At 28.2% G+C, this 27,059-nt stretch overlaps 3 protein-coding genes and 1 pseudogene across 5 annotated transcripts in view; 3 read left to right on the plus strand and 1 right to left on the minus strand.

Annotated features, from left to right (window-relative positions):
* Nucleotides 1-25,391, minus strand: LOC145202619 (pre-rRNA-processing protein TSR1 homolog). Its single transcript, XM_090077113.1, has 24 exons — nucleotides 25,066-25,391; nucleotides 22,136-22,290; nucleotides 21,143-21,252; nucleotides 20,262-20,340; nucleotides 17,769-17,885; nucleotides 15,171-15,241; nucleotides 14,908-14,947; nucleotides 14,697-14,807; nucleotides 14,454-14,567; nucleotides 14,186-14,239; nucleotides 13,440-13,584; nucleotides 9,922-10,109; nucleotides 9,638-9,664; nucleotides 5,022-5,098; nucleotides 4,832-4,924; nucleotides 4,526-4,597; nucleotides 4,230-4,311; nucleotides 1,900-1,951; nucleotides 1,714-1,772; nucleotides 1,013-1,075; nucleotides 855-938; nucleotides 533-764; nucleotides 369-443; nucleotides 1-205 (listed from the first exon to the last, which is right to left on the minus strand). The coding sequence occupies exons 1-24, from the start codon at nucleotides 25,181-25,183 to the stop codon at nucleotides 33-35; spliced, it is 2,391 nt and encodes a 796-aa protein (XP_089933239.1). The 5' UTR covers nucleotides 25,184-25,391; the 3' UTR covers nucleotides 1-32.
* The window catches only part of LOC145194661 (E3 SUMO-protein ligase ZBED1-like), a 244,672-nt gene that overhangs the window by 205,155 nt on the left and 12,458 nt on the right, over nucleotides 1-27,059 (plus strand). The window lies entirely within an intron of this gene.
* Nucleotides 6,516-7,669, plus strand: LOC149892260 (uncharacterized; annotated as a pseudogene).
* The window catches only part of LOC145180203 (zinc finger MYND domain-containing protein 10-like), a 10,008-nt gene continuing 8,264 nt past the window's right edge, over nucleotides 25,316-27,059 (plus strand). For 2 of the 3 annotated variants that reach the window (XM_090077122.1, XM_090077121.1), the window contains exons 1-4: nucleotides 25,316-25,464; nucleotides 25,673-25,715; nucleotides 25,839-25,904; nucleotides 25,986-26,096. In XM_090077122.1, coding sequence (XP_089933248.1) covers nucleotides 25,370-25,464; nucleotides 25,673-25,715; nucleotides 25,839-25,904; nucleotides 25,986-26,096 — 315 coding nt within the window. In that variant the 5' untranslated portion in view covers nucleotides 25,316-25,369. The remainder of the gene's footprint in view (nucleotides 25,465-25,672; nucleotides 25,716-25,838; nucleotides 25,905-25,985; nucleotides 26,097-27,059) is intronic. The other variant, XM_090077123.1, reaches the window with a different exon arrangement.

Consider the following 27,059-nt stretch of genomic DNA (forward strand, 5'->3'; position numbering starts at 1 on the left):
TAGTTTTCATGAGTTATCTTTTCTTCAAAGTATTATTCATGAGACATAAGCTCTTCACGCTCATAAATGTTATTATTAATTATCGGAGTGATCAAATACGGGTTATAAGTCCATTTTGGAAAAACCCGCTTATATAAGTTCATACAAACTGTATCTTGAGCTTTTAATTGGCCATCGAACACGCATTTCATATGACCGTGAGTGCCTATAAAAGTAAGTTTTAAAATCATTTACAATTGAAAAATGTTTCATTTTGCAAAAGAGGTTTTAACAATAAAACACTTTAACTGCTTCATATCAAATAAAAGTTGTATACCACCATTAATAAAAAAAAAAAAAACTTTTCACGTAGCAACATGTTAACATACCAAGAGGTTCCTTAATATGTCCTCTGCGTCCGTATTTTGTGAACACTTCAACAGGCTTGAACCACAAAATGTCATCTAAAATAAAAAATGAAAGAAAGTTACAACAGTCTGCAACGCGCGAGATTTCACTTGTAAATGATATTTTAAACTAGTAACAAGCTTACCTCTGTTAAAGAACATATACCGCACCACGCTAGATTTTTTATGAATTTTAAATGGATGTCCACTAAGAACAATCTTTTTAACAATTACTCGGTCTGGGTTTGAACTTAGAACGTTTCCAGTTGCAACTAGTTCACCACTTTCATTGAAAACAAGAACAGGAGACGGTGGATATGTTATAGGAGCATAGACTGTTGAGACTACAACACCATTTTGTGGAAGAAACCTTTCCATCTAAAAAATAAATTGCAAAGAAAACACTTCTAACGAGAACAGTTCCCTAATAAAAGTTCTTTCTACAGCAAAACCAAGTTTAAAGTTTACCTTGAATTTATCTCCATTTGTGTGCTGGGAAAATAACGGAGAAGCACTGAAACGTCGATATCCAACATGAAAAACGAGCTTCTCCTAAAAATATCTTATTAATAAAAAATACTTCTTTACTACACCAGAAAAAGAGGGGAAAAAAAAAAAAAAATCACTTTAGCTTTAACTGGCGCATCAAAGTTATGGGTCCTCCTTATGACATAATTCATGACTGTCATCTAATAAAAAAAGGTAAACTTAGCTAGTTGCATAAAAAACTAACAAGTTAAATTTGAATTCAAAACGTTAAATTGAAAATATTTGCTACTATTTCATCTTATTATTGGCCGTTTTTATACATAAATGATTAGAGTGCTGCAGACGTTTAAGCGAACTACATAAACTAGTAGCCATTAATGTAAAAATGGTTTTCAAAAACCAATAAAATTAATTCTGTATGTGCAACTTAGGGTTTTATGAAATCATTTTTAGGTTGCTATAGAATAATTCAACAGAGACAAAAATGAAGTTTTTGAATTTTAAATATATTGATAAGAAAAATTATAAGTTTTGGCTCATCTTTGATTCATTCTAAATTTTAAAAAAAATTTTGCTTTTGGCAATTATCCATATTTACAAATAATTTAGAAATATTTTTATAAAAAACAAGCAAGTTTTGTTAAAACCTTTTAACAATGTGTTTTGTACATAAAATCAAAAAAGCAGTTATAATTTTTTTGACTTTCTACATATTAGTTAGAGCTAGAAGAAAATTATAATTGCAGCTTGAGTTAATTTTTTAAACCCAAATCTAGTTTAATCAGCATGTGTAACTTATCTAGACTAAATAAATTATGTTGGTTAAGTTTTTAAAAACCTTCTGTTCATGAGGAAGTAATCCAAACACAACCAAAGGATGGCTTTTAGTCATAGATTCTAAATACAACAAACAAAAATATTAGCAACATGACAAATATTTGATCATTTTAAAATAATTTTCTTTTTGTAAGACCTTTATAAGTTATTTGTTTTTCATCAAACTATACAGATAAATGAAAATTACCTAAATATATTTTTGGAACATTTTTGATATGTAAAGTTACATACAATCCAGCCTAAATATAGAAAAAAATTAATAACTAAAACGTATCAATTTTATTTGAAATTTAAAATTTTTTAGAAATTGTAAAATGGATATTTTTTTTTCTTTTTCTTTTTTTTTTTTTTTTTGCATGAATTATTATATAAAACATGGAGATTATTTATTTAAACTTGAATAACAATTTAAATTATTTCCAATTTAAATTCTTATTCAAGTTCAAATAATCATTAAACCATTAAAATTTTTTTTGGAGTTGTGCTTGAAACATAAAACCTAATTATAAAAGCATACTAAAATTAAAATGCTAATAAGAAATCTTAAACTAAAGATATTAGTGTAACAGACAACATGTAGCAAAATACTGCTACTTAAACTTTAACATTCCTATTAAGTAAAATAGTTTATACTTGCAAATTAAATTCAAATTTAGGCATAAAAAGCAATTATTTAACATGAACTGTACATTAAGGGTGTAATAAAATTGTTGCATAATATTATTTATATAATTATCAAATAAATAAAATTAATTACATAATCAGGATGTCAAATACCCTAAAAAGTAAGAAGCAACTCAGCTTGTCAACTCAGTAATTTGATTGAAAAAGATTTTATGATTTTATGAAACATCTTATGTTCAAGGGAGACTAGTGAGAAAGATCACAGAAACTATTAATCATATATTTTCCAGGAATTATGTTACAGTGGAAAAAAGCTAATGCTGAATTTGTGATTCCAATATTAACTTTGAAAGGAGAATTTACTATAAAATCAAAGACGAGTGGTCATTGACTGTAAAAGTTAGGAATGGTAATATAACAATTAGTGAAAAAAAGATTTATGGTAAAGCTTGATAAACTGTTTGATTTGTTTACATGCAGTGGTATAATACTGCTTAATTCTGAGAAAATATGTGAAAATAGGGACAGAGAAGCTCACACCATTAAATCTGCAAAAAAGAAAAGAAAATTCTTAGCCTGGAGTTAAGGTTTGTCAGATAACAAAGGGAAAATTTGGGAACCAAAAAAATCAGACAAGAATTGATTTCAAAACCTAAAAATGAACTTAACAAAATGGTTTGAGTTTTTTTTGACAGTAGAAAAGATAAAACTTAAGTTTTTTAATGTTGAAGACAGGAAGTTCCCAGGTTTAGTAAAAGAAGAACATATTGTGTGCAACAAACTTAATGGGATTTATCTTTTCCATTTTGCTCCTGAAAAAACAGATTTAAAAAAACCTGCAGAGTTCATTGAAGATCATTTAGGTTAGAAGAGCTTGGTAAGATGTTGAATAATGCAACAAACCTTGAAATTAATCCAAAATTTATAAAGATTTGTGAAGCCTCTCCTCCACTCATCTAACTCATTATTGGTATTATTAAAGATCTAAGCACTGATCAGAGCTATGCATACCACATAGTAACATCTATCAAAACTGGAGTTCAGCCCAAGATATTAGCATCACTAAAAACTGGTCCTGTTTGTCACAATAGATGGCAAATACTAAAAACTGACTACTACCTTAAGATTTTGTAGAAAAAGGGTGTTTAAGCATGGAATAACAGGTGAAAATTGAAATAAGTTGAGATTGACTGTTGAGTACATAGTTAGTGTGCATGTCTTCAACTGGTTTGGTATTAAACTAGTTGGGGACATGCACACTATTAGTTGGGTAGAGAGACCAATCAACTTACTTAATCAGATGCAATTACAAAAAAATCAAGCTCAGGTGTCATTGATATTATTTTACCCACCTATAAAAGATCAACATGGTACATTCCACCCTAAACCTGTTTTTCAAAGCTCTACAGTCAGATAGCAAAGAGAGCAAAGAGAGGTCATTAATAAAATAGTTAAATTAAGAGGTGCCAGAAATGATCCACTTCAATTTGGGGATAGGTAATTTAAAATTCAAAGGACTCCTAACTTTATCATGGAAGCAACCTGTCAAAACTTATAGAGCGGAGTAATATCGCTGAATCTCCTCTAACATATCATCTATTTACTGAAGCAGCTAAAGATTCAACTAATTTAAAAAAATAAAAATAAAAATTAACACTATATTGAAAAGAATTATTAAAGGACTAAAAAAAGAACATTCTTAGTTCAAGAAAAAGATTGCTTCTGTTTTTGTTTTGAATTTCAAAATATAGCATTTTATCTCTAAGATTATGTATTAACCTCTGATTAAAAATTCTTTCTTAAAAAAATTTTTTGGTGCAATTACATAAAATATTTTTGGTTTAACATCTGCTAAACTATTACACAGCTATTAATTAGTTAGAAATTACATACATCAATTAAAAAATTGTCTTCTTCATCACCTCCTTTCAAAACTTTCTTTTTACTGCGATTGAAATTTTGAAATTGAAATATTCTAAAGAATTCAAAATAAAATAATAATCAAAATTGATTAAAAATCATCTTTGAATAATAGGTCATATTGAAAATTCTGTAGTAAATATTACTAATTTTTAAGTAATGCCTTAAAAACTATTTTATCAAGTAAAATTAGGTTAAAAAAAGGCTCTTTATAAAATTTTAATTTGTCGCTTTCTTGAGAGTTTAAAAGAAAAAAACAAAAAAAAAACCTTGCATAATCTAGTGGTAAATTCTCTTTAGGATCCCATGGAGATGTCCGAAAACTTTTTAAACCACGATACCTATTATATTAAAACAGTAATTTTTAAAAATAAAAATAAACGAAAATAACTAAATTTACAAATAAATATAATTTTTTGTAGATATAACCTCAATATAAATAAGCAAGTATTTTAATTTGCTACTATTCATAAACAATTATGGTGTAATGGGTAAAATAATAAATACTAATACAACATAAATATTTAGCTGTAACTAATTTTGTAATAAGTGAAAGATAATGCTGATAGACCAACTTTAAAAATCTTTCTCTTGCAGGGATATCCATAGGTGTATCAATTTCATCAGGAAACAACTGATTTTCATGTTCCAATCTGTATTTCTCTAACCTTTAAGAAGAGGATATGATAATCAGTTTGTGGATAAAGAACTGAAGATTACTTATATTTTATGGCACTAAAAATATACTCAATAGAAGTAACCTACGCTTTCATATCTTCATCTATATCAAAATGATCATCATATTTATCATCATGTGCAACTGTAGTGGCTGCCATACTTATCTATACCAGAAATAGAAAAATTTTTTTAAACTGAAAAATACTTTTTGAAAAACAAAATTCATTTTACTAATAGTTAAAAAAACTCAGTAAACTTTAATAGTTGTTTTTCTACAACTTTTATTATTTAATTTACAATAAACAAAAAATTATTGCACCATTTTAGTTACATTTTTTGGTTTCTATCTATTTCAGTGGTCAAGAGATTTTATCATACTGATTCAATCTAATTAAGTGAGTTTGTATTAACCATACCAAGTTGCTTTATGGGTTTAATCTAGCAACCACCACAAATTTACAACCCTGCCAAAATGCGCAATTTAGTATGCAGACTAAACTCTGAAAATTAAACACTCCAAATTATAACAACTTAGAAGAAATTGAATTATAGAAAAATCTAAACCATATCTAGCAACATATTTTAGGGTCTTGGTCATTTCTTTAGATTGTACTGCTGGTTCAGAAATGTTCTAATAAATTGTTGACATATGGCTTCAGTCTGCTTGTTTAGGGACTCAGGTCACAAGTTGAATACTGTATAAGTACAATCTTTTAGGCCATTATAGATTTGAGTCTTGGCCATGATAATGATTACAACTATGATTAAAAAAATGAACTTTTTTCAAATTTTGGATCTTACCTGATTCAGGGTAATAAAATCTACGAAGTGTCTTCGTAGAGCGTAATGCGCTCTACATAGCCATAAGTAGTAGAGTAGCATATGGCTGCATAGAGCGCATTGCGCTTCAAGTAGCAACGGCCTGAAATCTAACCCTACTTGATCTGACCTGGAGCAGGTTTTGCCATATCAATGCATGATCTTGGTTATTATGCTCTTACTTATCTTACAATATGTGGAAACATCACTCAGAAGTTTTACAAATGTATTCTTGAAGCATCAGCATTTGGTTTTTTCGTTTTTAACAGATAATAATGAATAATGACCAACTTCTATAGTCTTTTAAGATAAATTGAGTTTTCTGAACAAACAGAATTCTTCATGTTTTAAACACCAAAATTTGGTAAGACAAGTTTATTTTCATACATAAAGTTGTTATTTCAAACTTGTTATAAATAAAGTTGAATGATTTTAATCATAGTCTATAGAAGTAAACCCTGGTCTGGCAATGTCTTTGTTTGAATTTAAAATTCCGTAAATTTGCATCACGTGATCAATGTAGATGCAAAACAAACATAATTTTTTACATTTTAGAATAAAATCTTAAAACTTAGACCTTGTTGTGTTTATTTTTATTTGTTTATGGTATCAAAAGAGAGTTTTTTAAAAACTTTTACTCTATCATTATGCCTGGAGAGAACTGTGCTTTCCCTGGATGTGGTGTTTCTTACTCTTAGAAGTATAAAGGAGTTAGCATATTTCAAATTGCTAACCTCTTTATAAATATAAGAGCAAGAAACAATGAGAAATGATGAATTCCACTCAAATTGGAGGAAAGAAATAGTTAGTGTTCTGTTTAAATATTGTGCTGCAGATAAAGATTTGAAAGATCAAGTAGCTGCAGGAAAAATTTGTGAAAGACATTTTTCTACAGATGATATTGAATTAACAAGTATTTAAATAAAAAGAAAATAGTCAAAAACAATGCAAATTTAAAAATTAATGCAAATTTAAAAATTAATGCAAATTTAAAAATTAATGCAAATTTAAAAATTAATACTAATTTAAAAATTAATACAAATATTTACATTACCTACCATACAGAGAAAAATCCACAATTAGTAAAACCTTTGACATTTTATATTTTAGAGAACAAAAGATGTAATACCAACTAAAAACTTACATAAAAAATCTCATGAAAAATCACAACAGCCAGAACGTAAGCATCATAATATTGTACAAGACAGAGCAAGTGATAAAATTTTAAACTCAAAATGTTACAGAAGTTTCTTGGAATTTAAAAATAGAGCAAATAAATTCAAAGTAACAGATAATTGGACGGTAACTCATGGGGAAACAACATCATTCAAAAAATTTACAAATCCTTTCTTGGTTCCTACTTATGAAATCATTGTTGATGAATCTTTAGTCTACAGTTGCTTTATCTTTGGTTGGGTCCTTCAATGTGACCATTTTTAATTTCATAAAACAATTAATTTTCATTAAACAATACTTAGAAAGTATGAATAATGTCTTTTTTCTGACTTAATAAATGAAATAGAGAATTTTAAATTATGCCTTGGATTAACAAACATTACCTCAAGTGAACTTATATATGACAAGGTTTCAATAGAAGTTAATTGTCTTGTAAGCAGGACTCTGAGTCCACAAGCATTATTTAAGACCAAAAAGTTGTGACATCCTTTGTTCTTTATCATCAGAAAATAATATTTGTAACAAATGTTTTAACTTTGAAAAAAAGTTTTACATACAGTTAGCACAAAAAACAAAACAGAAACTGTTCCTGCAAAAATTTAAAAAACACTCATCTAAACAAAACTATGCAAGCCTTAAAAGAAAAAAGACTCCAATGTAAGGAATTAACAAAAACAATAGAAAAAATTAAAAATGAAATTGTATCAAAATTGATAGCTGTGCCATCTAACATTATCTAAGAGACATAGCATCTGATTTAACATTTAGTCTAGCATATTTTGCTATGAAAAACGTAACATCAAATCAGCTTTTGATGACCTTTTGGAAAACTGTTTCAATTCTGGAGATAATATATAATCTTTATGTGATTGCAGCAGTTTTAGATGGGGCATCTACCAGCCAAAAGTTTTATTATGGATAAATTTGATTTTTTGCTGATGCTCCTCACCTAATAAAAATTTTGAGAAATTGCCTTTATCATTCAGGTAAAATTTTCCCTATTTTTTAAATGTTTGTGTAAATGTTTGTGTAAATGTTTGTGTTAACATATTTTTGTTTAATTTTTTTTTTTTTATAAATGCATACATGAACTAATTGTATATTTGTATGCAACAATTTCAAAAAAAATTTATTAAAATACTTTTACTGAATTATTAATATCATTTGAAAGACATAATGAATTTGTTTTTCTCCTTACCCTGCTTATATGTATAAAACTGCAGAATTGTGCAAGTTTGCTGATAAGTTTTTTTTTGTTGTATGAATGTATAAAACCATTCAAAAACAAAGCATAAGCCGTTTTTGGAACCATATAAAAATGTTAACAATTAGCAATTTACATGGGTAAAACAAAATTTCCTAAATTATTAAAAATTTTGGAAGAAAATGTTTCTAAATGTGTTGGTGACTTCTAAAATGATGAATGAGAGAGAATATTTTTGTCTATCCAAATATATGAAGGCCTTAGAATTACTTCATATTGTCTTATTGAGGTAACAAAATACTTATGAAATACTGGCCTTATGTTCTTAGTGAGTGTTTCAATCAAGATGTGTTAGAGGAAAATTTTAGAAGACATCCTAGTTTAGGAGGAATTGATAATCCTACCATACATCAGTTTGGTTATCAGTCAAATACATTGAGAACCCAGCACTCAGTTGTGCCTGTTTACTGGTAACACAAAAGGTGCTCATAAAACAAAAAGTGTACCATTTTGGACAATTGTTGTTGAAACTCTGTTAAAGAAACATTAAGATAAATAACCTGCTTTGTCTATATGAAAAATGGTGAAGATCTATATGCTTCTGATAGTGATCTGAAGAAGTCTTCACCATTTTTCATATTTGTCTATATGAAAAATGGTGAAGACTTCTTCAGATCACTATCAGAAAAATAGTTTTCATTTTCAGGTGTTTCAACAATTTTACTATACAAACTTATAATTTCTCTGTCTTCCATCAATAAGGTTACCATTTAAACAATATCAATTTTTTTAAGGTTGCTTTGGCTAGTTTCTCTCCAAAACAAATTTTATCTAACATTCTTTTGTTACAGCCGTTAAACCCCCTCTATTCTAAGAACAAATTATTTTTTGATCAATGAATGTATCTGCTGTAAATTTTTTAAGTACTTCTATTGTGTCCTGATTAATTTTTGAATTATAGTTTTTATTGTTTCTTCTTCTCAGAGTTCGCCATTTTGAATAACTTTCTTGCATCTACATTGATCACGTGACTTTTAATTTTTTAAATTAAGAATGTTAAGTTAATTAAGTTAAAAAAGTTAACAATAGCAGAGAACAATAGATAGCCACACCAGGGTTTACTTCTATAGACTATGTTTTAATTGAATTGAAGTACAATGTATAATATCTTAAAGGTTCAAAACAAAATGTTAGGTATGCAAACTATCGCAATTTTTTTCCCCTGGAATCTAGCATTAAATGTCTAAACATTTAAATCATTTTAAAGTTAATTTAGTTGAAATGACTAATAAAGAAGATTATATGTTATTCATTAAGAACTGAAAAACCAAATGCCAATTCTTAATTTCCTTGGTTTAATTTTATGTTGTTTTTAAAAAATAACTTCAAAAAAAATTTCAAAGAATTACTCAAAACCTATAAGAACTTTTATAATCACCATAAAAAACATCACAAAATCAAAGAAACAAAACCAAAGGCCTAAAAAAAGTAACAAAAAACTTACAGTATCAAACTCATTATCAGGTTTATTCTGAAATGAAAGAGTATAAACAAATAAAAACAGAGCTATGCTTGTAAATAACTCTCATTTACTCTACATATCAAAGCAACTTCAGAAAATTGATAAACTTGAATACAAACTTTAAACCAAATGTACTTTATTCGGCAAATTAATTAAGCATAATAACCAAACTTAATTAATTAAGCATAATAACCAAACTTAATTAATTTGCTTAATTAATTAAGCAAATTAATTAAGTTTGGTTATTTGTAAATAGAAATTCTTACACATTCTTCACTATCATCTTCAGCCATCATTTCAAATTCATTTTCTTCTTCGCTATTTTCACTATTCTCATCAACAGAGTCATCTTGTTCATCAAGAATCCATGCTGCTTGATACTCAGATGTTCCTTTGGGCTTTTTTTTCTTTTTAAAATTGTCACCTTCATCTTCATTCAGCATGTGAGAAGCTTCTAAATAGAAACAATAAATAGAATATTTATTAAATGTTAAAATTTTGATTTAGAATAATATACTAAATGATTTCCAAAAATACCTGAATTGTAGCTGCTATACTACTATTAAATTCAAAAAATATGTACAAGTTGAACAATTAATATTACAAGTTTGCAGCTTTTACATTGATTTTAATAAATCAAAATAAAATGGAGATTCATAAAGATATAGTTAGCTGTTTTGACACTTATTTGAGTACAAATAAAAACATTACTCAAGCTTGCAATTATGTGAAATTAAAGAAAATTTCTGAGATAAACAGGAATCAGAGTTATATAGAAGCTAAAAGAGTATTTATACTGTTTATTTAGATTATTGGAAGGAGTGTCATAGTATGATGACTAGACTCGAGTCAAATCATGGAGAATGGTTGAATAGTGTATTAAAACTGCAAAAAAATACAAAATAATTGGCATCATTTGAATTCCAAAGACCATCAACTTCAGCATCTAAGTGTGGAAGACCAAATAAAGATTTTGTTGATTAGAGTGAATTTAGCAAACTCTAGATTATTGCAAACAAAGACAATAATTCAAGCATCGATTTAGTGGAAAAAGTCTTATTGATAGCAAGGAGGAAAGCATACAATGACAAGAACTTCACATTAGCAAACAATCAACAAGATTCTTGCCATATGAACATAAATTCAATACTGGAGGACAAACAAATGACACCATGGGAAGCTTAGTATACAAAAAAACTCATAACAAAGACAAGAAATAATATCCCTGTTATAAAACTGTTGCAAATGCAAAAAGAGATCTGTTCATTGAAGTTAGCGAATCCAGAGTTAAATTCAAAACTTCTAAGTTTGATGAGACTACTGCAAAGAGAATCATAGATGTTTTTCAACTCAAAGATATTGAGTATTTAGAAACCAAAAAACAAAGACTTTGAAGAGTTCATACTTCTGAGCAGTTAGGGGCTTGATGGTTCTTTGGGACACTCCCAATACCATCAGCAATTTTCTAATTGTGGAGCAAACAACTCAAACCTTTCAGCCAAAATTACCACTCCTTTGTGTTTTTATATGTTGAAAAATGATACAAACAATATTCTTTGGTTAAACTTAACAGGCAAGAGAGTGCTATTTTGTCACCCTCTAATCTTAGAATGCAAGGAAGTGTTTCTAAAAACTAAAGTTGAAGTAGAAAAAGAAATGGAAGATTTAGAACCAATTAAGGTTGACCTTCCAAATAGAAAACATTTAATCATTGATTTTGCCTTTCTGATATAAATGATAGAAAAATACTTGCATTTATTACAAAATAAATGCACACTTGTCCAATATGTGGAGCTACCCCAAAATTAATGATGGACAAACACGAATTTAATAAAGGATTCAAACCAAAGCTGGATGCATTGTGGTATAGTATTTGTTCTCTTCATGCATGGATGAGGCTCTTCGAGTGCCTGCTCCATGTATCATAATGGCTTGAGCTAAATTTTTAATAAAAAATCTTGCATACAGAAGTTAAACTAAAACAAACAAATGTATATTAAATTGCTATCATACATATTAATCAAATATATTATGAAAACTGCAGCAACATAAAACATCAAAATTAATTTTTAAAACATATCCCACTTGCTTTTTTGAAAGATGGATTCAAATGTGGCAATCAAGCTTGTCAGGGCATTAAATATATTTTATTTTCTTTCATCCAAACTTTGACTGTGCAACCAGTTTAGACAAGAGCCATATCTTGTTAAAGTTGCCATCATTTGTTTTGATTAATCAGCATGTCTGCTGATGAAACTATGCAGTTCTCTAGTGCTACTATATAGGTGTGTTGGTTATTTGACCTGTAAAGATATTGTACGAACCTACTCCATTAAATATAAAATGGTCCCAAATTCTAAGACTCCCATCACCACCTTCCCCTTTTGGTACAAAAAAGCAATTTTTATACTTTTCAGATTTAAATCTTTAAACAAGAACCTTGCTTTTGCTGTTTATTACTTCAAAATTACTTTGATCACTGAAAATGAGTTGCTTCCACTTTTCCAAAAACCAATTAATTCTCTTGTTACACCACCTAAACTGTGCAAGTCATCATCATGGGTTTTCTAATAGCTATATAAACACCTAACTATTTGAAGAAACATGTTTTAAATATGTTTTCATTGATATTTTTGGTAAATTCACAACAACTTAACTTTGGGTTGGCTCTCACTTCACAAAGTATAAGACTGTTCTTGCTGTCTATAGGTTATTTTGAACTTTTGGATCCTGGAATATGTTGGGTGCCACCTGTAATTTTATAGGATTTCAAATTATTTCTGACACAGCTCTCTGACACTAAATAGATTATACTAATTCTTGAGACAACCTCCATAAATATTATCTGCCACTTTGTTACTTTGCTAACTGCTTTTTGAAACATTTCTGTTTCTTAACTTTTAGATCTAATTATCTCAAAAGAAGAATTTTTAATGAGACTGTTATGCAAGTTTTTAAGGAAAATGATTTAACAAACATTAATTGATAAAATAATTATATAGAAGAACAGTTAAAATAACATGCACACATTTGTGTGTGCATGTTACATACATATAAATTAATAGTTTTTGTGGAATTATCCTGTTTGTTAGGGTAGAAAAATATACCTTCTAAAACTTGGTACACTTTTCTTCTCTAATATAAGGTTAAAACATTTTTTTGATGTGCATATTCTAAAATAATGTGTTCAGATTGGTCGCTCTGCAGTATTGTTTAGTTTTACAGTCTAGCACATTTAAAAAAAATTGCAGTTGCTTGAAAGATTTTTTATTTTTGCAAAGTAGAAAAACTTCTTAAAGGATGTAATAAATTACTTGACAATTTCTTATATCATTTAACTGCTTTCAATAACTTATATTTTACACAAATCCTTTTCTAATGACAGTTTTAAAGAATCAATTAAAATATTGTAATTCTACTCCTATTAAGTTAACAATATAAATTTAAATCTTTTTTTTTTTCTTTACTAAAACCAAACTTCTAAAAGGAAATAGACAGATATTTGCAAACTATTATTATAATAAAGTTAGTTAAAACTACACAATGTTATGAAACAATCAAAAACATTTAATGTTTTCCCCTTTTGAGTTTGTTTGAATAGTTTTCCATCGAAAGGTTAAAATAATTAAAATTCTAATATAGTCTAATATAGTCTAATATAGTCAACTATATAAGACTATATTAGAATTTTTTTACAAGGTTTTCTAGGAGGTCAAAATAAACTTGTTTTAATACTTCCTGGTTTTCAAATTTGCGACTAAATTCTTAATAACTTTCAATATACCCTGAGCCTCTTGAATTTCTTCTTCTGTTGGCCAAGTTTGCTCTCCCTCCATAGGATCAACTTCTGCTTCCATTTCCAAAGGAGTTTGTTTTGAGGGATCAGAAACTGCCAACACTTTTATTTCCTCTTCCATTGCACAATCATCCTAAAAAAATTTTTTAAAATGATGTAATAACAAATTAAACAAATTAAAAATAAAATCTATAAAACAAATAATAAATATAAGATAATTAAACAAATTAAAATAACAATTTATAAAAGTAAAATTAAAATAATAAATAGTAAAAATAAATAATAATTAATAATAATAACAATATAGTAACTAAACAATAGGTACTATATATAATAACTAAACAATAGGTTTTGACAATAGGTAATAGGTTTTGACAATAGGTACTTTTAAACATGCTTTCTTACTTCTCTGCTTCTATTGCTGTAAACAAAAGTATGTTCCTGTGTCTGCATTATTTTTTTAACTATTTTTGGCAATAATTAGATAGTAGTTCTTAAAATGAAAAATATAAATTATTTTTGTTATTTATTTGGTAAAAATTCTATTTTTTCATTTAAATTGTTTTAAATCATAATAGTGATTTTAAAAAAAGGAGCAGAGATTTTATCTTATCAAAAAATTTAGATTTACTTTGCAAAAGATAAATAAAATAGTAAAACATAATATTAAATACAATAATATTGAAGAAAATACTAAAAATAAAATGAAAAACGGTAAATATAAAAAGCATCACTGTTAAATGCGTCCTGGATTTCTTAACAACATATGGATCAGAAGGAGCATCAACCTAAATGAAATTTGAGTCTGTTTTACTAAATTATCTTTAGTTATTTTAAAATATGTGTGCTAAAATTGTTAAATTCTAAAATCTGGCTTGTCAGCATCAAACTGGCTTAGCAAACGATGGTGCATTTTTTATCAAATTTAAAACATTTCTCAAAAACTAATTTTCTTTATTATCTAATTAAATTGATAATCTTTTTTGTTTACAGGTAACTTACTTGATTCATTTGAAAATCACCAAGATCAGGTAAATGAATAAGGCTATTGACAGAAAGAGCTTTTCCTCTAAGAAAACCTGATACTTTTAAAGTACCAACATTGCTTTCTTTAATCTAAAAAATATGTTACTGGCATCTAATTGTATATTTGTATGCAACAATTTCAAAAAAAAATTATTAAATCATAAAAATATTGTTTTTCAACAGATCTTTACTTAAGTTAATAAAAAAATATATACTGACACTCTCTTCATTGAATTCCAGATGTTCTGCCATAAGGTAGGGCCTATACTGTCGATAGAGGATTGATTTTGGTTTTTGATTTGTTAACAATCTTATAATTACCTCAGCATCCTAAGAGTCAATTCAGAAATGAAGTTTTAAAAATTAGAAGGAACTTTTATTCTATTTTATTTTAAAAATTAATCCACTATCATGAATAAATTTTACTTACTTGGCTATTATCAATTGAATGTAGTTTTACATCTGGAAACCTATAATAGAAATGATTATTTTTATAACAATTATTTTCATTATACAAAAAAAAAAACGTACAAAAACATACAAAAAGTGAAAAAGAGTTTTTGGTAAAAAGCTAACAAAAATCATAATTCTATCATCAGGCGAAAATTTTATAGCATAAACACAATTACTTTTAATTTAATCCTAGCATTAAATTACAACTTCAAATTTTTAAAGTACAAAATACTTACTTACCATACTGCTAATCCTTTTATTATTTTTTTCTTTGCATCCGCTTGTTTTTTGATGGGCAACTCTTTCAAACCCTAGATAGCAAGATTTTTAGAACTGTACATAGAAGAGTTTACAAATGAAATTACTTACTTCAATATTACAATATATTGTTCATAATTTTTTTCTGTCCTTAAATTTAATTTGGCTCTGGTAGTAAAAAAAATATGAGAAAATAGTTTTTTTCTAAGTGAATACTCCAATAAATTCTTTTTATTAGTAATTCATCATTTTTTTGTTAGTAGTTTAACTGTTAAATTTATATTGTTTATGCAGCCAACCAAATCTTGGTTCTGCATTGGATTCAACAAATATGAGCAATTGAAAGGTAGCATACATTCTACGCTGTCTGCACTAGAACAGAGGCATATGGTGTTTAAGACATATCAAAATTTCCACTATTTGTCATTGGCATTTGCAGGAGCAGGAGTACAGGGGCAGAATGAAGAACCATTTTCAACTCTCAGCAAGTGTAAAAGCTTTTCTACTGATCATTTATCATGATGAAAAACTTCTTCTAGGCATTTCTGGTGAACCAGAGTAAGAAGATCAAGTTGCCACTGTTGTTTCAGAAAAAAATGTAGAAAAACTTCTCACCATACCAAAACTTGCTTAATAGACAGGTGACCTAGTTGCCTAGACAGAGGCCACAACAATTAACAGATGGATACTAAGATAAAATTGTTGGAATACTGTTTGATACAACAGCATCTACAGATTCAAAGAATACTAGCTTCAAATTTATCAGAAAGAAAATGCATTATGCAATCGCCATCTCAGTGCAACTCAAGATATTTAAGACAAAAGCAGTGAATTTTGCATGGGAAAGTTCTGAATGAAAAAGCAAGACATCTAACAAGAGTAAATTAATGATAGAACAAACTTTGATCTTTCTTAGGGAAACACCCTCCTGTGGTTTATGTTTCCAGGTTCCAGTGCTTTTCATTATGCTCAACTGATGGTAAAGCTCATTTATATATTGGAGATTTTCCTCTTATGGTGTTGGATGTTTGGAGTTTGGTTTATTTTTCTCATTGATCTATGAAAAAATTTTAACTACCTGCTTAAACTCCAGTGATGCTTCATTAAAAGACCTCAGCCTAATCCAAAGCTTGGCCAATGGTCATACCTAAGGTCTTATCAACCACATCACAGAAAACAATTGGTTGTCATTTGTGATTTTTGAGTGGAAATGGCTGAAATTAGCCTCTTTTCATAAATCATACCTATGGAAATGAAGTTTCCTTTAGCGGCACATTTATGGGATATTTTGGGACAGCAAGAATTAGATAATAGATCAATCAGATGCACAACAGTACAGGATCCATACATCAAGATTCTTGATTCTTGCATCTGACCTTTTTCCTGTTTCTTTTTTAATCCACTACAATCAGATAATTTGTTCTTTGTGGAAATTTTAAAAAAACTGTCCCAAGTTATCAGAGCACAAAGAAAAGTGTGAGACACAGAAAGTGGTAGATGATTGTGCCGAGCAAGCTATTGTCCTTGCTACAACCTTCAACTTTGCTCTAACAAAACATGAAGAGCAAAAATAGTTTCTGTTTCAAACTGTCAAAAACCATCTCAAGAGTTTATCAAACCCCAAAAAGTATTCAATTCTTGGTGTTGTGAATACCATTGTGAATAGAAACTTAATACTCAACAAAAGAGTTGTATAAAAAATTGAGGAATGATTTACTAAAAATTAAAACTGTTGGTAAATTATTCCTCAATTTTTTAGACAGCTATTTTTCAGCAAAGCTAAACAAGATCTTCAATAGAAACACTTTAAAAGTTAGTTATAGTTCTATGTCAAACAATAAGTTTATAGTAAACTTGCACAATTTTCATCACAAACCCAAACAAAAAATCTTGTAATTGTATCAACATTTAACAGTCCCACCTTAACCAAATTTGCCTAGTCAAAAACACTCTATACAAGTCTGTTCTTCCAACCTTTCCAGTTATATAGATAAAGTGTACATAGGCATAGTTGAGCCATCATTCAGGTTGTATTATGCAAATCACCTCAAATCATTTAACATAGTGAGGTACAAAAACAACATCCAGCTATCCAAGGGAGTGTGGAAAATTAAAGGAAAAAAACAGAAACCATCAAAAAATGAAGCATAACTAGAAAATGTAGACCTAACTACCCAAGCAAACCACAATGGACCTTATAAATGTACAAAAAAACACTAATTGCCACATATAGGGGCACCAATTTACAAGACAGAAAACAAGAAGTGAGCAAAATAAGACACATGAACACAAACATGCTTGTACCACTTTAGGTTGCTATAAAATATTGTTATTCTTCATCATAATTGCACTAGTCAATAGGCTATTGAGTACTCTTGCATAAATAGGTGGATAAAAAAAGTATTAAAACAAATATATACATGTATATACATATATACATATATATATATATATATATATATATATATATATATATATATATATATATATATATATATATATATAAATTTATTTGGCATAAGAACTAATATTTAAAATTAGAATTTAGGTCTAATGCCAATATTTAACACAAGAATTTACCTGAACAGAAACCAAGTTAGCAGGCAAACCCTGTGCTATTAAACATGTCATTAGATTTTTGCTACTTTCATCAATTAATCCACTTGCAGGGACCACAAAAAGAAAAGAATCTGCGACCTTTAAAATATAGGTAAACTAATATTAATTTTTTTTCTAAACAAGAATGACAAATTTTAATAACTACAATTAGAAACAACAAAATAAAACCATTGCCATTCATAATACATGCTAAAAAATAAAAGTTCCCATCATACTGGTGCTCATTATGTTTTTTGTTCTTTTTGTGTTAACAAATAAAAGTGACGTTTATTTTTGAGGTTTAAAGATAATTAGGACTGCCTCAATTAACATAAAGTTCACATAATTGCAGTGAATATTTAAGTAATCAAGAATCTATGCATTTTCACTCTTGCTTGTCCTTCTGCAGGTAAGCCATTGGCTGTTGTTCAGTAATTTACTTATTTACTTATTCACAACATCACATAGAATATGTATTCATTTTTAGAAAATAAATAATGCAGACATTAGTGTTATTCATATTTTTGGAAATTTAACTATTTTTCACCAAATTAAGCTATTTTTTGGTGTGTGGAGGGACTAAATTTATTTTCATATACTTGTTGTTAAAGTGCAATTACTATAATTTTAGTAGAGAATTAGTACAAACCTCATATACTGGTTACAGGCTTATGCTTACATCAGGTAGATTAGTGTCATTGTGCACACTCAATACAATTGAGCCAATTGTAATGATATTGCACTATAGTGCAAAAATCTCACATGCCATTGATTTGACTATATTCAATTACTTTAGTGTGAAACTATATTTAGTATTCATCACTTTCTATCTTTAGCAGGTAAGGCTAGTCAATTATGACAGTAACACGATCCCAGACTTATGTACATTTGATTGATGAACCTTGTAAAGAATTTTATTAGAGAAACTTACCAACAGCCCAAGATGTCCTGAAAGTTTATTTTCACCATCACAAATTTCTTGCTGTTTCACAAAAAGAAGCAACAAATGTATTGATACAGAAGGTCTGTAAGTTCTGGAACAAATTGCAAATACCAACAGCAGAAAGCAGAAATATTGTTTGCAAGCTTGACAATTTACTCAATCACTATAGAAACATTTGCTGTAACAAGGGATGCAAAACATCTCAACATGCTATGGAGTCAGAATACGCAACATAAATAGACCAATTATTAGACATAGTCCAGAGTGATGCAATCAATTTCACACATATTGACGAAGATAAGCAGTTTTTGATAGGACACTGATCTTGCAGAAAATATGTATTAAGAGGCATAGATGAGGACTTGGCAAGTCAGGAGGAAAGGAAAGTGGTAAGAAATAAGGAATCAGAAGCACAAAGTGACTGGGAGAAAAAGAGAGCAGAAATGAACGAGAGCTGTAAAAGATCCACTGATGATGTATCCTCGAGCAGTACAGAAGATGAACCTGACAGTAGTGTCAGTGATTTGCTGCAGTCATAAACACCTATGGTTTGTTGAAGCCATCTCACTTGCAATGGCATCAGCCATAGCAAAAGAAAAGCAGCATTTATTATATCATAAGCTGCTCAGAATTATGGTCAAGATTGAATTTCATTGGCTAATGGGAAAGTTCTGACAGAAACAAAGCATGCAATAGTATGCAGACAGTGTGATTGAAATGATCAGTCTATTCAGCACAACTCAACTCGCTCACAGATGTGCAGTGATGTAAACATCATTGACAAGCCTTTTGAAACCTTTATTGGAGCTCATTCAGTGTCATTCATCAGCATTCCTAAACTGGATTGTTCCTTTCTGTCAGAAGAAGTCAGCAAGTGGTCTGAGCTGGAAGCCTATTAAAAGTTGTTAAAAGTCCTGGCTCTCAAATGTTTTATATGACAGTACTGAAAGAGCCATTGCACTGGCCCTTTCAGTACTGTCATTAACAATTTGATTCCTCAGCTATAAAACAGGAAGAGCAGAAACAATTCCTGTTTCAGACAGTTGGAAGCCACTGCAAACAATTTCCAAACTGCAGTGAGTCAACCTTCATTAGAAAAAATCAATTAATCAAACATCTGACTGGCTGATAACTGAAATAACACATTAAAACTGTTAAACTTTGAGTGATCCTGACATTACAGTATCATTGTAAAATGTTTGTTTTTGAATTGTATTTTATAGTATGCTAAGTTTCTAAAACACTGCTGATATATGGCTTATTGCTTAATATGCTACATTGACCAGATGAAATACCTGCATATACAGTACATATTATACATTTGACAATTTTGATGTGCATTGAAGCAGTACTAAATATTGTTTAGTGCAAAAAATATTTTTATCTACACACCAAAAGAAAAATGAAAAGCAAAGAGCACTAAGAAATTTCAACAGTTTATTTTTTTGAATTACCCTAATAAAAATGTTTTATTTTTTTGAAATGTTGAAATTTAAAATCTAATGAAAAAATGTAAACACAATATAACCAACCTTTGCAGCATCTAACACAAGTTTTAATCCTGCTTTATCCAAATTTATAATCGTGATGCGTTGACGATGTTTAGTAGATCTAGACAATCAAAATAAGTCAAAATTTCTTTAACAAAAATTAAGACAATTAGAACAATTTACTGTTGCACAAAACCTGACTTCCAGAACTTTTTTAAAACTTTGGATGTCTTTATAAAACTAGTTTAACTTATTTTAGTTTACTCCCTTTCTAATAAAACTGCTAAATATTTGATTTTATAATTTCTTTAAAAAAAGACTTTTTCCACCATGTAGAATTTTGAAATAAATTATATTTTTCAAATTTTTTTTCACTTCCTCATAAATTTTTTGAAACTAATAGTATTTTTTGTATTTTTAACTATAGGAATAGAAATTTGTTTTGCAATATTTTATTTATTTATCCATTTATTTTAATAAAATACAAATGCCTTTTTAAATTCAATAACTTAATACATGATCAAAAAACTTTCAATTATTAGTTTGGTTTTTAAAAATTTAAAAACAGGAATAAATCATGCAGAATATGATAAAAGCATACATTTTGATTTCGTGTTTAATAAACCAATCTAATAAAGAAGTGTACCAATACAAATATTCTGTTTTTGCTAGAATTATAGAATTTATGAAAGCTATTGTAATAAATTTTTAGTTAATATATACAGATGGTTAAAGGTATGATTGATATTCATGTCACTAACCAGAACTTTATAAAACTTTTAAAAGTCAGAGTTAGTTTGTTTTAAAAGTTAACTTATTACTGATTTAATAAAAAATAAAATATATGAGGTTAGCCAAAAAAAATATTTCTTGAATAATTATATTAACTGTTTAATCAAAGATGGTTTTTTACTAAAACTTACACTATAGTTGTTTTGTTATTATTCACAAATGTCGTTATAGAGTCATCAAAAGCAATTACTTTAGTAACAACTGCTTCACAGGAACAAACTGGAGATAGAGAAAGTACCGCCTAAACATTAAAAAAAAAGAGCATATTTTTTATGAATTGCAAGTAATGCACATTTACAAAAGTTTTACAAATCTTAACATTTATGTCATTAACTTAATTTGTTCTAAATGATAGACTTTGTTTTACAAGTTTTATTAAAATTTTTTTAGCGAAATATTTGTTCTCTGCTACTTCATTAAGTTCAAATAGTCCTTTAAGTTTGTTTCATATGTATCTTTAAACAAATGTTCAACTTTGATCTGATTGAATACCTTGCAAGCATACTGTAAAAACTTTATCTACTGGAAATCTTTCCGGAATTCAAATCCTGTTTCTACATTGTATCTTTTAATTTTGGTATTCACTTTCTCTTAATGGACCATATTGGTATCTGACTAATGCAACATCTTTGAATTGATACCAATTATCCCTCAAAAAATCAAACCAAATGGGCATTTTAGTTTTTCTGTTTTCTTTGTATTTGATAATATTATATAATTTTAGTTTATTTTACAAGTTTATTGGCAAGTTTATTGTAACATCTACTTTTGCAAGAATATTCAATTTGCATAAATAATCAATAAAGGATCTTACACACTCATATTTCATTTTTTAAAAGTAAAAATACTAATTCTGGGGCATAATCAGCCATCACCTCAAATCAGTTATTTGAAAACATCCTATAGCTTGGAGGGATAAATCCCTAATTAAGATCAACTAGTAGGTCCAATCATTACATTGTTTCAGCGATTATTTAGCTGCTGTCAATTATTGTTGGATTATCAAAATGAACTTTAAAAAATGCTGTCACTCAGTAGATAGAGCTTAACAAACTATTTTACCAATAAAACTTGTAAAAATACAAATGAACAATATTTATGGAATGCTTAAGAGATAAACTAACTATAATATGAGGAGCATAAGATTCACTGCAAACTTTTCTTTTTTTCTCAATAATGGATTCCCTCTTGTTCTTCCTTATCTGATTGGCTTGGTGTCTTCTCTGTTTTCTATCAAGCTCTTTTTTTTTTTTTGACTGCAGCTTTACTTCCACCTTTCCTATAAAATTACAAAGAAATATATATAAAAAACAAGTTTAAAAATAAATTACACCTTTTATAAATATAACTGCAGTTAGTTCTGTGCATTATGTTTCCTTGAGAATAATGTATTGTACACCTTTTATAAATATAACTACAGCTAGTTATGTGAATTGTTTTCTTAAGAATCTTGTATTATGAATATTTACAGAAGTAACAACAATTCATATGAAAACAATTATTTAAACTTATTCATTTGTGTAATCTTATCACAAATAAACAAATTATGGCTATGGAAGATAGCAAAAGATTAATATTGATAATGGATCAAAATTTAAAAAATGATACATAACCTAGATATTGAAACAATCCAAAGGATGAATTATTTGCTAATTAAACTAGACAGCTCTATTATTAAGCATTCTTATCTCAATTAGTATCCAAGATAAAAGTCCAGAAATTTTTGTATTGTCTCTCAATCCTGAATTCATTTAAATTTCTATAAATTCTGACATAAAAAAAGTTGTGTATGTCCATTTAGTCTCTTTAAGTTTGGAAAGAAATTTCAGACTTTTACATACACATGGAGAAGAAACTGTTAAACTTGCAGCTGTTACAAAAAAGAGGTATGCTAAAAATACCAATCATAGCAGGAAAAAAACAGCTTCCACATAATTTAACCTTCAATTGATAGAGCTATTTAAAAAAAGAATGATAGTGCAGTGCTGAGTTTCATCATTGAAGATGGAAGACAACTTCTGGATCTGGCTTCATCAACTTGTGTTTGATGCTCACTAAAGAGCAATATCATCTACCGCACTCTACCACTTTATCTCAATTAGGTGATATAGTAGATGATCTCCACAAAAGCTTACAACAAAGTATAAAAATATAGTTTTTCTACATACCTATTATCACTTTAGATCACTTTGAGGCAGACAACCATAATAATTTTCTTATTTGTACCTCTCACTTAATTTCATTTTGTTTTAAAGTCATGCTGTTTATCAGTTGTAAACCTTGACTAACAAATACAAGTCATACATTTAAAACTGTGAGAAATGTGCAGCAGTAATTTGGTTTAACTTCAGAAAATATTTTAAGATAACAACTAAAATTACTCTCCTACACACTAAAACTCCTTGGAACCATTTGGCTAGACTTTTGTGCTCATAAACTTCAACTTAGTTTAGAATCAGATACACACAGTTAAATTAATTAGTGAAATTCATAAAATATTTGGATTTTTTTCACTAATCATCAATTGGACAAGCAACACTCAAAAAACACCAGATTGCTCCAGGTAAATCTGAGTCAAACTCTCCAATTAATGTTTTAATGCTACCACTAACTTATTGAATGGATTTAAAAAGATCATTAGTCCTATAAACTTTGCAATAGTTGAGTACGCCTAGAGAAAAAAACTGTGAGGATCACAACTGATTTGTCTGAAGCAACCACAATTATTAACAATAGTTTTATGTATTTTAAATGCAAAATCTAAAGTTTGGTTTTTCCATGCAACTTAAAAACTGCAAAACTCTCTTCGTTCTATGGATAAAAAAGTGATATGTAAATTTGACTGACTTAAAAGGCCTAAATGTTAAAATATTATTTTCTTACCGTGTAATTTGGTCTTAAATGATATAGAAACACTACATTTCAAATAAAAAGACAATCAGACAATATTTAGAGGTTGAAAAAAAGTGTTTTTCAAAAACTTAAAGTTTTCTCTTGAATACTTTTTTTTTCCATTACAAATAATTTATTGTTAGCTTAACTACAAGTGTAATTACAAGCCATATAGAAATAATCTAAGTTTCTGCCTATTTAATATAGAAACATTAACTGTTAATTTCTTTCATTATATACCACTGAAGTACATAATGAATGAAATTAATGAAGACTATTTACAATCTTCAATATCTGAAAAACACTAAAAAATAAAATCTTAACATACATCAATGTTGCTACATTAGGCAACACAATAGAGTTATAGAAAAGCTACTTGTGAATTATCTGCTGCAGTTCAAAGTCTAGAAGAACACCTTTCAGATATCAGTATCAGTCATTTCACAATTCATCCTTTGTGCAAAAATAAAAAATCTCTTGCTGTGAAATGAGACAGAAAACTTCTTTCAAATATAGCTGGCACAAAATTAGTCTATTGATTGCCATGTCTAGAGTGGAAATAAATCAACTTCTGGGAATTCCAAAGGTATTTGCAAGTACAGGCAACAGCCATTGCAAATACTGCATCATTAGGATCTCTTATATTTACTGAATCTAATGTGTTTTGATATATTCCGCTTGTGTTTTATTGAAGTAGAAGTTAAATAAATTATTTTTACACCTGGAGTGTTATCATCATATTCTAGAACTTATACTTGTATCAGTTTTTAATGAATACATGTCCTTTTTATCTGCGCTAATCACCTTAATCTTCAAACACTTCTAGCAAGTATTAGTAATTCCTTTCTTAGCGAGATGTATGTATGTATGTATGTATGTATGTATGTATGCATGCATGCATGTATGTATGTATGTATGTATGTATGTATGTATGTATGTATGTATGTATGTATGTATGTATGTATGTATGTATGTATGTATGTATGTATGTATGTATGTATGTATGTATGTATGTATGTATGTATGTATGTATGTATGTATGTATGTATGTATGTATGTATGTATGTATGTATGTATGTATGTATGTATGTATGTATGTATGTATATATGTATGTAGAAGAATCTAATAAAAAAATTATTTTCAAAAATTTAAATTTCAGACCTTTATTAGTTTTATCAAGCTGTCCTTTAGTTTTATGACGACCATGCTTGTGAGATTTGTTTTGTTGCTTTAATGGACCAGGTTTGTGTTTTTGTTGTTTGTCATTTTCTGTGGCCATTTTAAAAAGATCAATGTGCTTTAATCAAAATGCCGAGTTTTTCAAGTTCTCCTGCATAGGTAAAAAAAAAAAAAATTTCTTTATGATTTAGTTTGATTTCTTCTAATATTTTAAATTAGTGATGGAGAGTGATTGAGGAGTAAATTAAAAAAATGAATTGCACAAGACTGTATATTAGCAACAAAAATGGCTGCCGCTACACATGTTCTATACCCAAATGAAGCAGAACTTTTGATAAAAGAAATTCAAATTGGGTCTCTCGATCAAGTGGGAAGTAAAAAGTATTTTTTTTTTTTTAGATATTTAAATAATCGAAGATAAATAATTATGATTTACGCAATTATAGCTTACTGCTTTACTAGATATCTTCTTAAATTTATATTTCATGCTATTAAAAGAAATTCAACTTATATTTTTAACAAAAAATGTTAATATAAATGTATATGGGTTGCTATACATTATTACTTTTAATACTTATTTATTTTACAGATGGTGGGTGACGCATGAATTAGTTCAAAAGTTGAACATGCAGGTTTAAAATGTTTATTCAGTTTACACATTGTTTTTTAAAGCAATAAAATCTAAATTAAAAATGTATATATGTATGATGTATTTCATGCAATTTTGACTTTTTCTTGAGTCTTAATATGTTTAGGCTGTGTTAAATGTATCATCATGTGCTGATGAATTTGTTAAAGAATTTCTTGTTTCTTACAATAAGGTAAAAAGTTAGAATTAGTTACTCTATTGTTTTCAAGCAATTGCTATTGAGTTTTCTTCAGCTTTTTGCTGTAACATTTAGATTTCAGTATTGATTTATGACTTAATTAAGTCAGAAGTTTGGACTGAAAAGGTGTTTCCTTATCTTGTTTCTAATTTAAATTCAAATTCAAATATATCTGTTTACATGACTGTAAGTCTTATTAGTTTTTTATTGTAATTCTTTTGTTTTTTTTTCACTGAAACTTTATTTACAGTTTTGTGGTTTATCAAAAAAGTTAGGTTTTTTAAGTAACTTAAAACTTTTTAAAAGAGTATTGTGTTACTTTTATTGGAAAATAACTAGTATGCAGTACTGTTTTACTTCATGGATTACTGTTGAATTTATCTGAACAACTGCAAATACTTTGACTTCTGCAAACCTACAAGCCTTATCAGGATTTACTGTTCACTGGTTAAACAATAGGATAACCAATTTGAGCTAAAAAACTTCCTCCAGAGTTACTACACATATACCAAGGTTTCTACGTTCAAACTAAATTAATTAGTAATGTTACCAATAATAGTAATAATTTCATACAAACATTTTTTATAAATTACCTGTTTGGGTGGTGCTTTAAAAACTGTTTAACAATTTCATAAAAGACATTTGGACAATTCAATAAGTTAGGGGTGCCACACTTGGGTCAGGTTTCTGCCATATTGTATAGTATTAGGGATTTTTTTAATCACATTAAACTAAAGAAGAATAGAATTTTTATTCTAGCAGGAATATATGTTCAGTGTTTTCATTTCAATTAACATTCTCTGTGCATCCACTTGTGTAGTATAGGGTTGCCCAAAAGTTTTTACACATTTGTGTCTTGAAATAAAAATTCAGAAAATATTTTTGGAAGCAATGAAATTTAATCTGCATTGATTGTCATAATAAAACAAAGTTTTGAGTATGTTAATAACCTGTATGATCGCCATTATTTGCTAAGCAGTCCAAAATTTAATGAACAAAAACTTCCACATAAGTTTTGGATATATTGAGTAGGCATATTCTCCCATTCATTTTTAATCCTAGAAATTAGCTGGTCCTTTGTTCAAACTCCAGTTCTTTATATATCTTGTCCTTTAAATAAGATTAGCAATTTTCCCAAGGATTTAGGAA

This window comes from Hydra viridissima, unplaced genomic scaffold (assembly GCF_058129835.1).
Source record: "Hydra viridissima isolate aposymbiotic clone 2 unplaced genomic scaffold, HvirCarnegie_v1 scaffold_2, whole genome shotgun sequence".
NCBI classification, from domain to species: Eukaryota; Metazoa; Cnidaria; class Hydrozoa; order Anthoathecata; family Hydridae; genus Hydra; species Hydra viridissima.

What these genes read in the sequence shown, in the direction of transcription:
- LOC145202619 (XM_090077113.1), bottom strand. Translation starts at nt 25,183, where the DNA reads ATGGCCACAGAAAATGACAAACAACAAAAACACAAACCTGGTCCATTA. An exon ending in ATTCAATTGATAATAGCCAA is followed by an intron (nt 14,808 to 14,907) that starts GTAAGTAAAATT and finishes ATTGACTCTTAG; the next exon opens with GATGCTGAGGTAATTATAAG. An exon ending in ATAGATGAAGATATGAAAGC is followed by an intron (nt 4,925 to 5,021) that starts GTAGGTTACTTC and finishes CTCTTCTTAAAG; the next exon opens with GTTAGAGAAATACAGATTGG.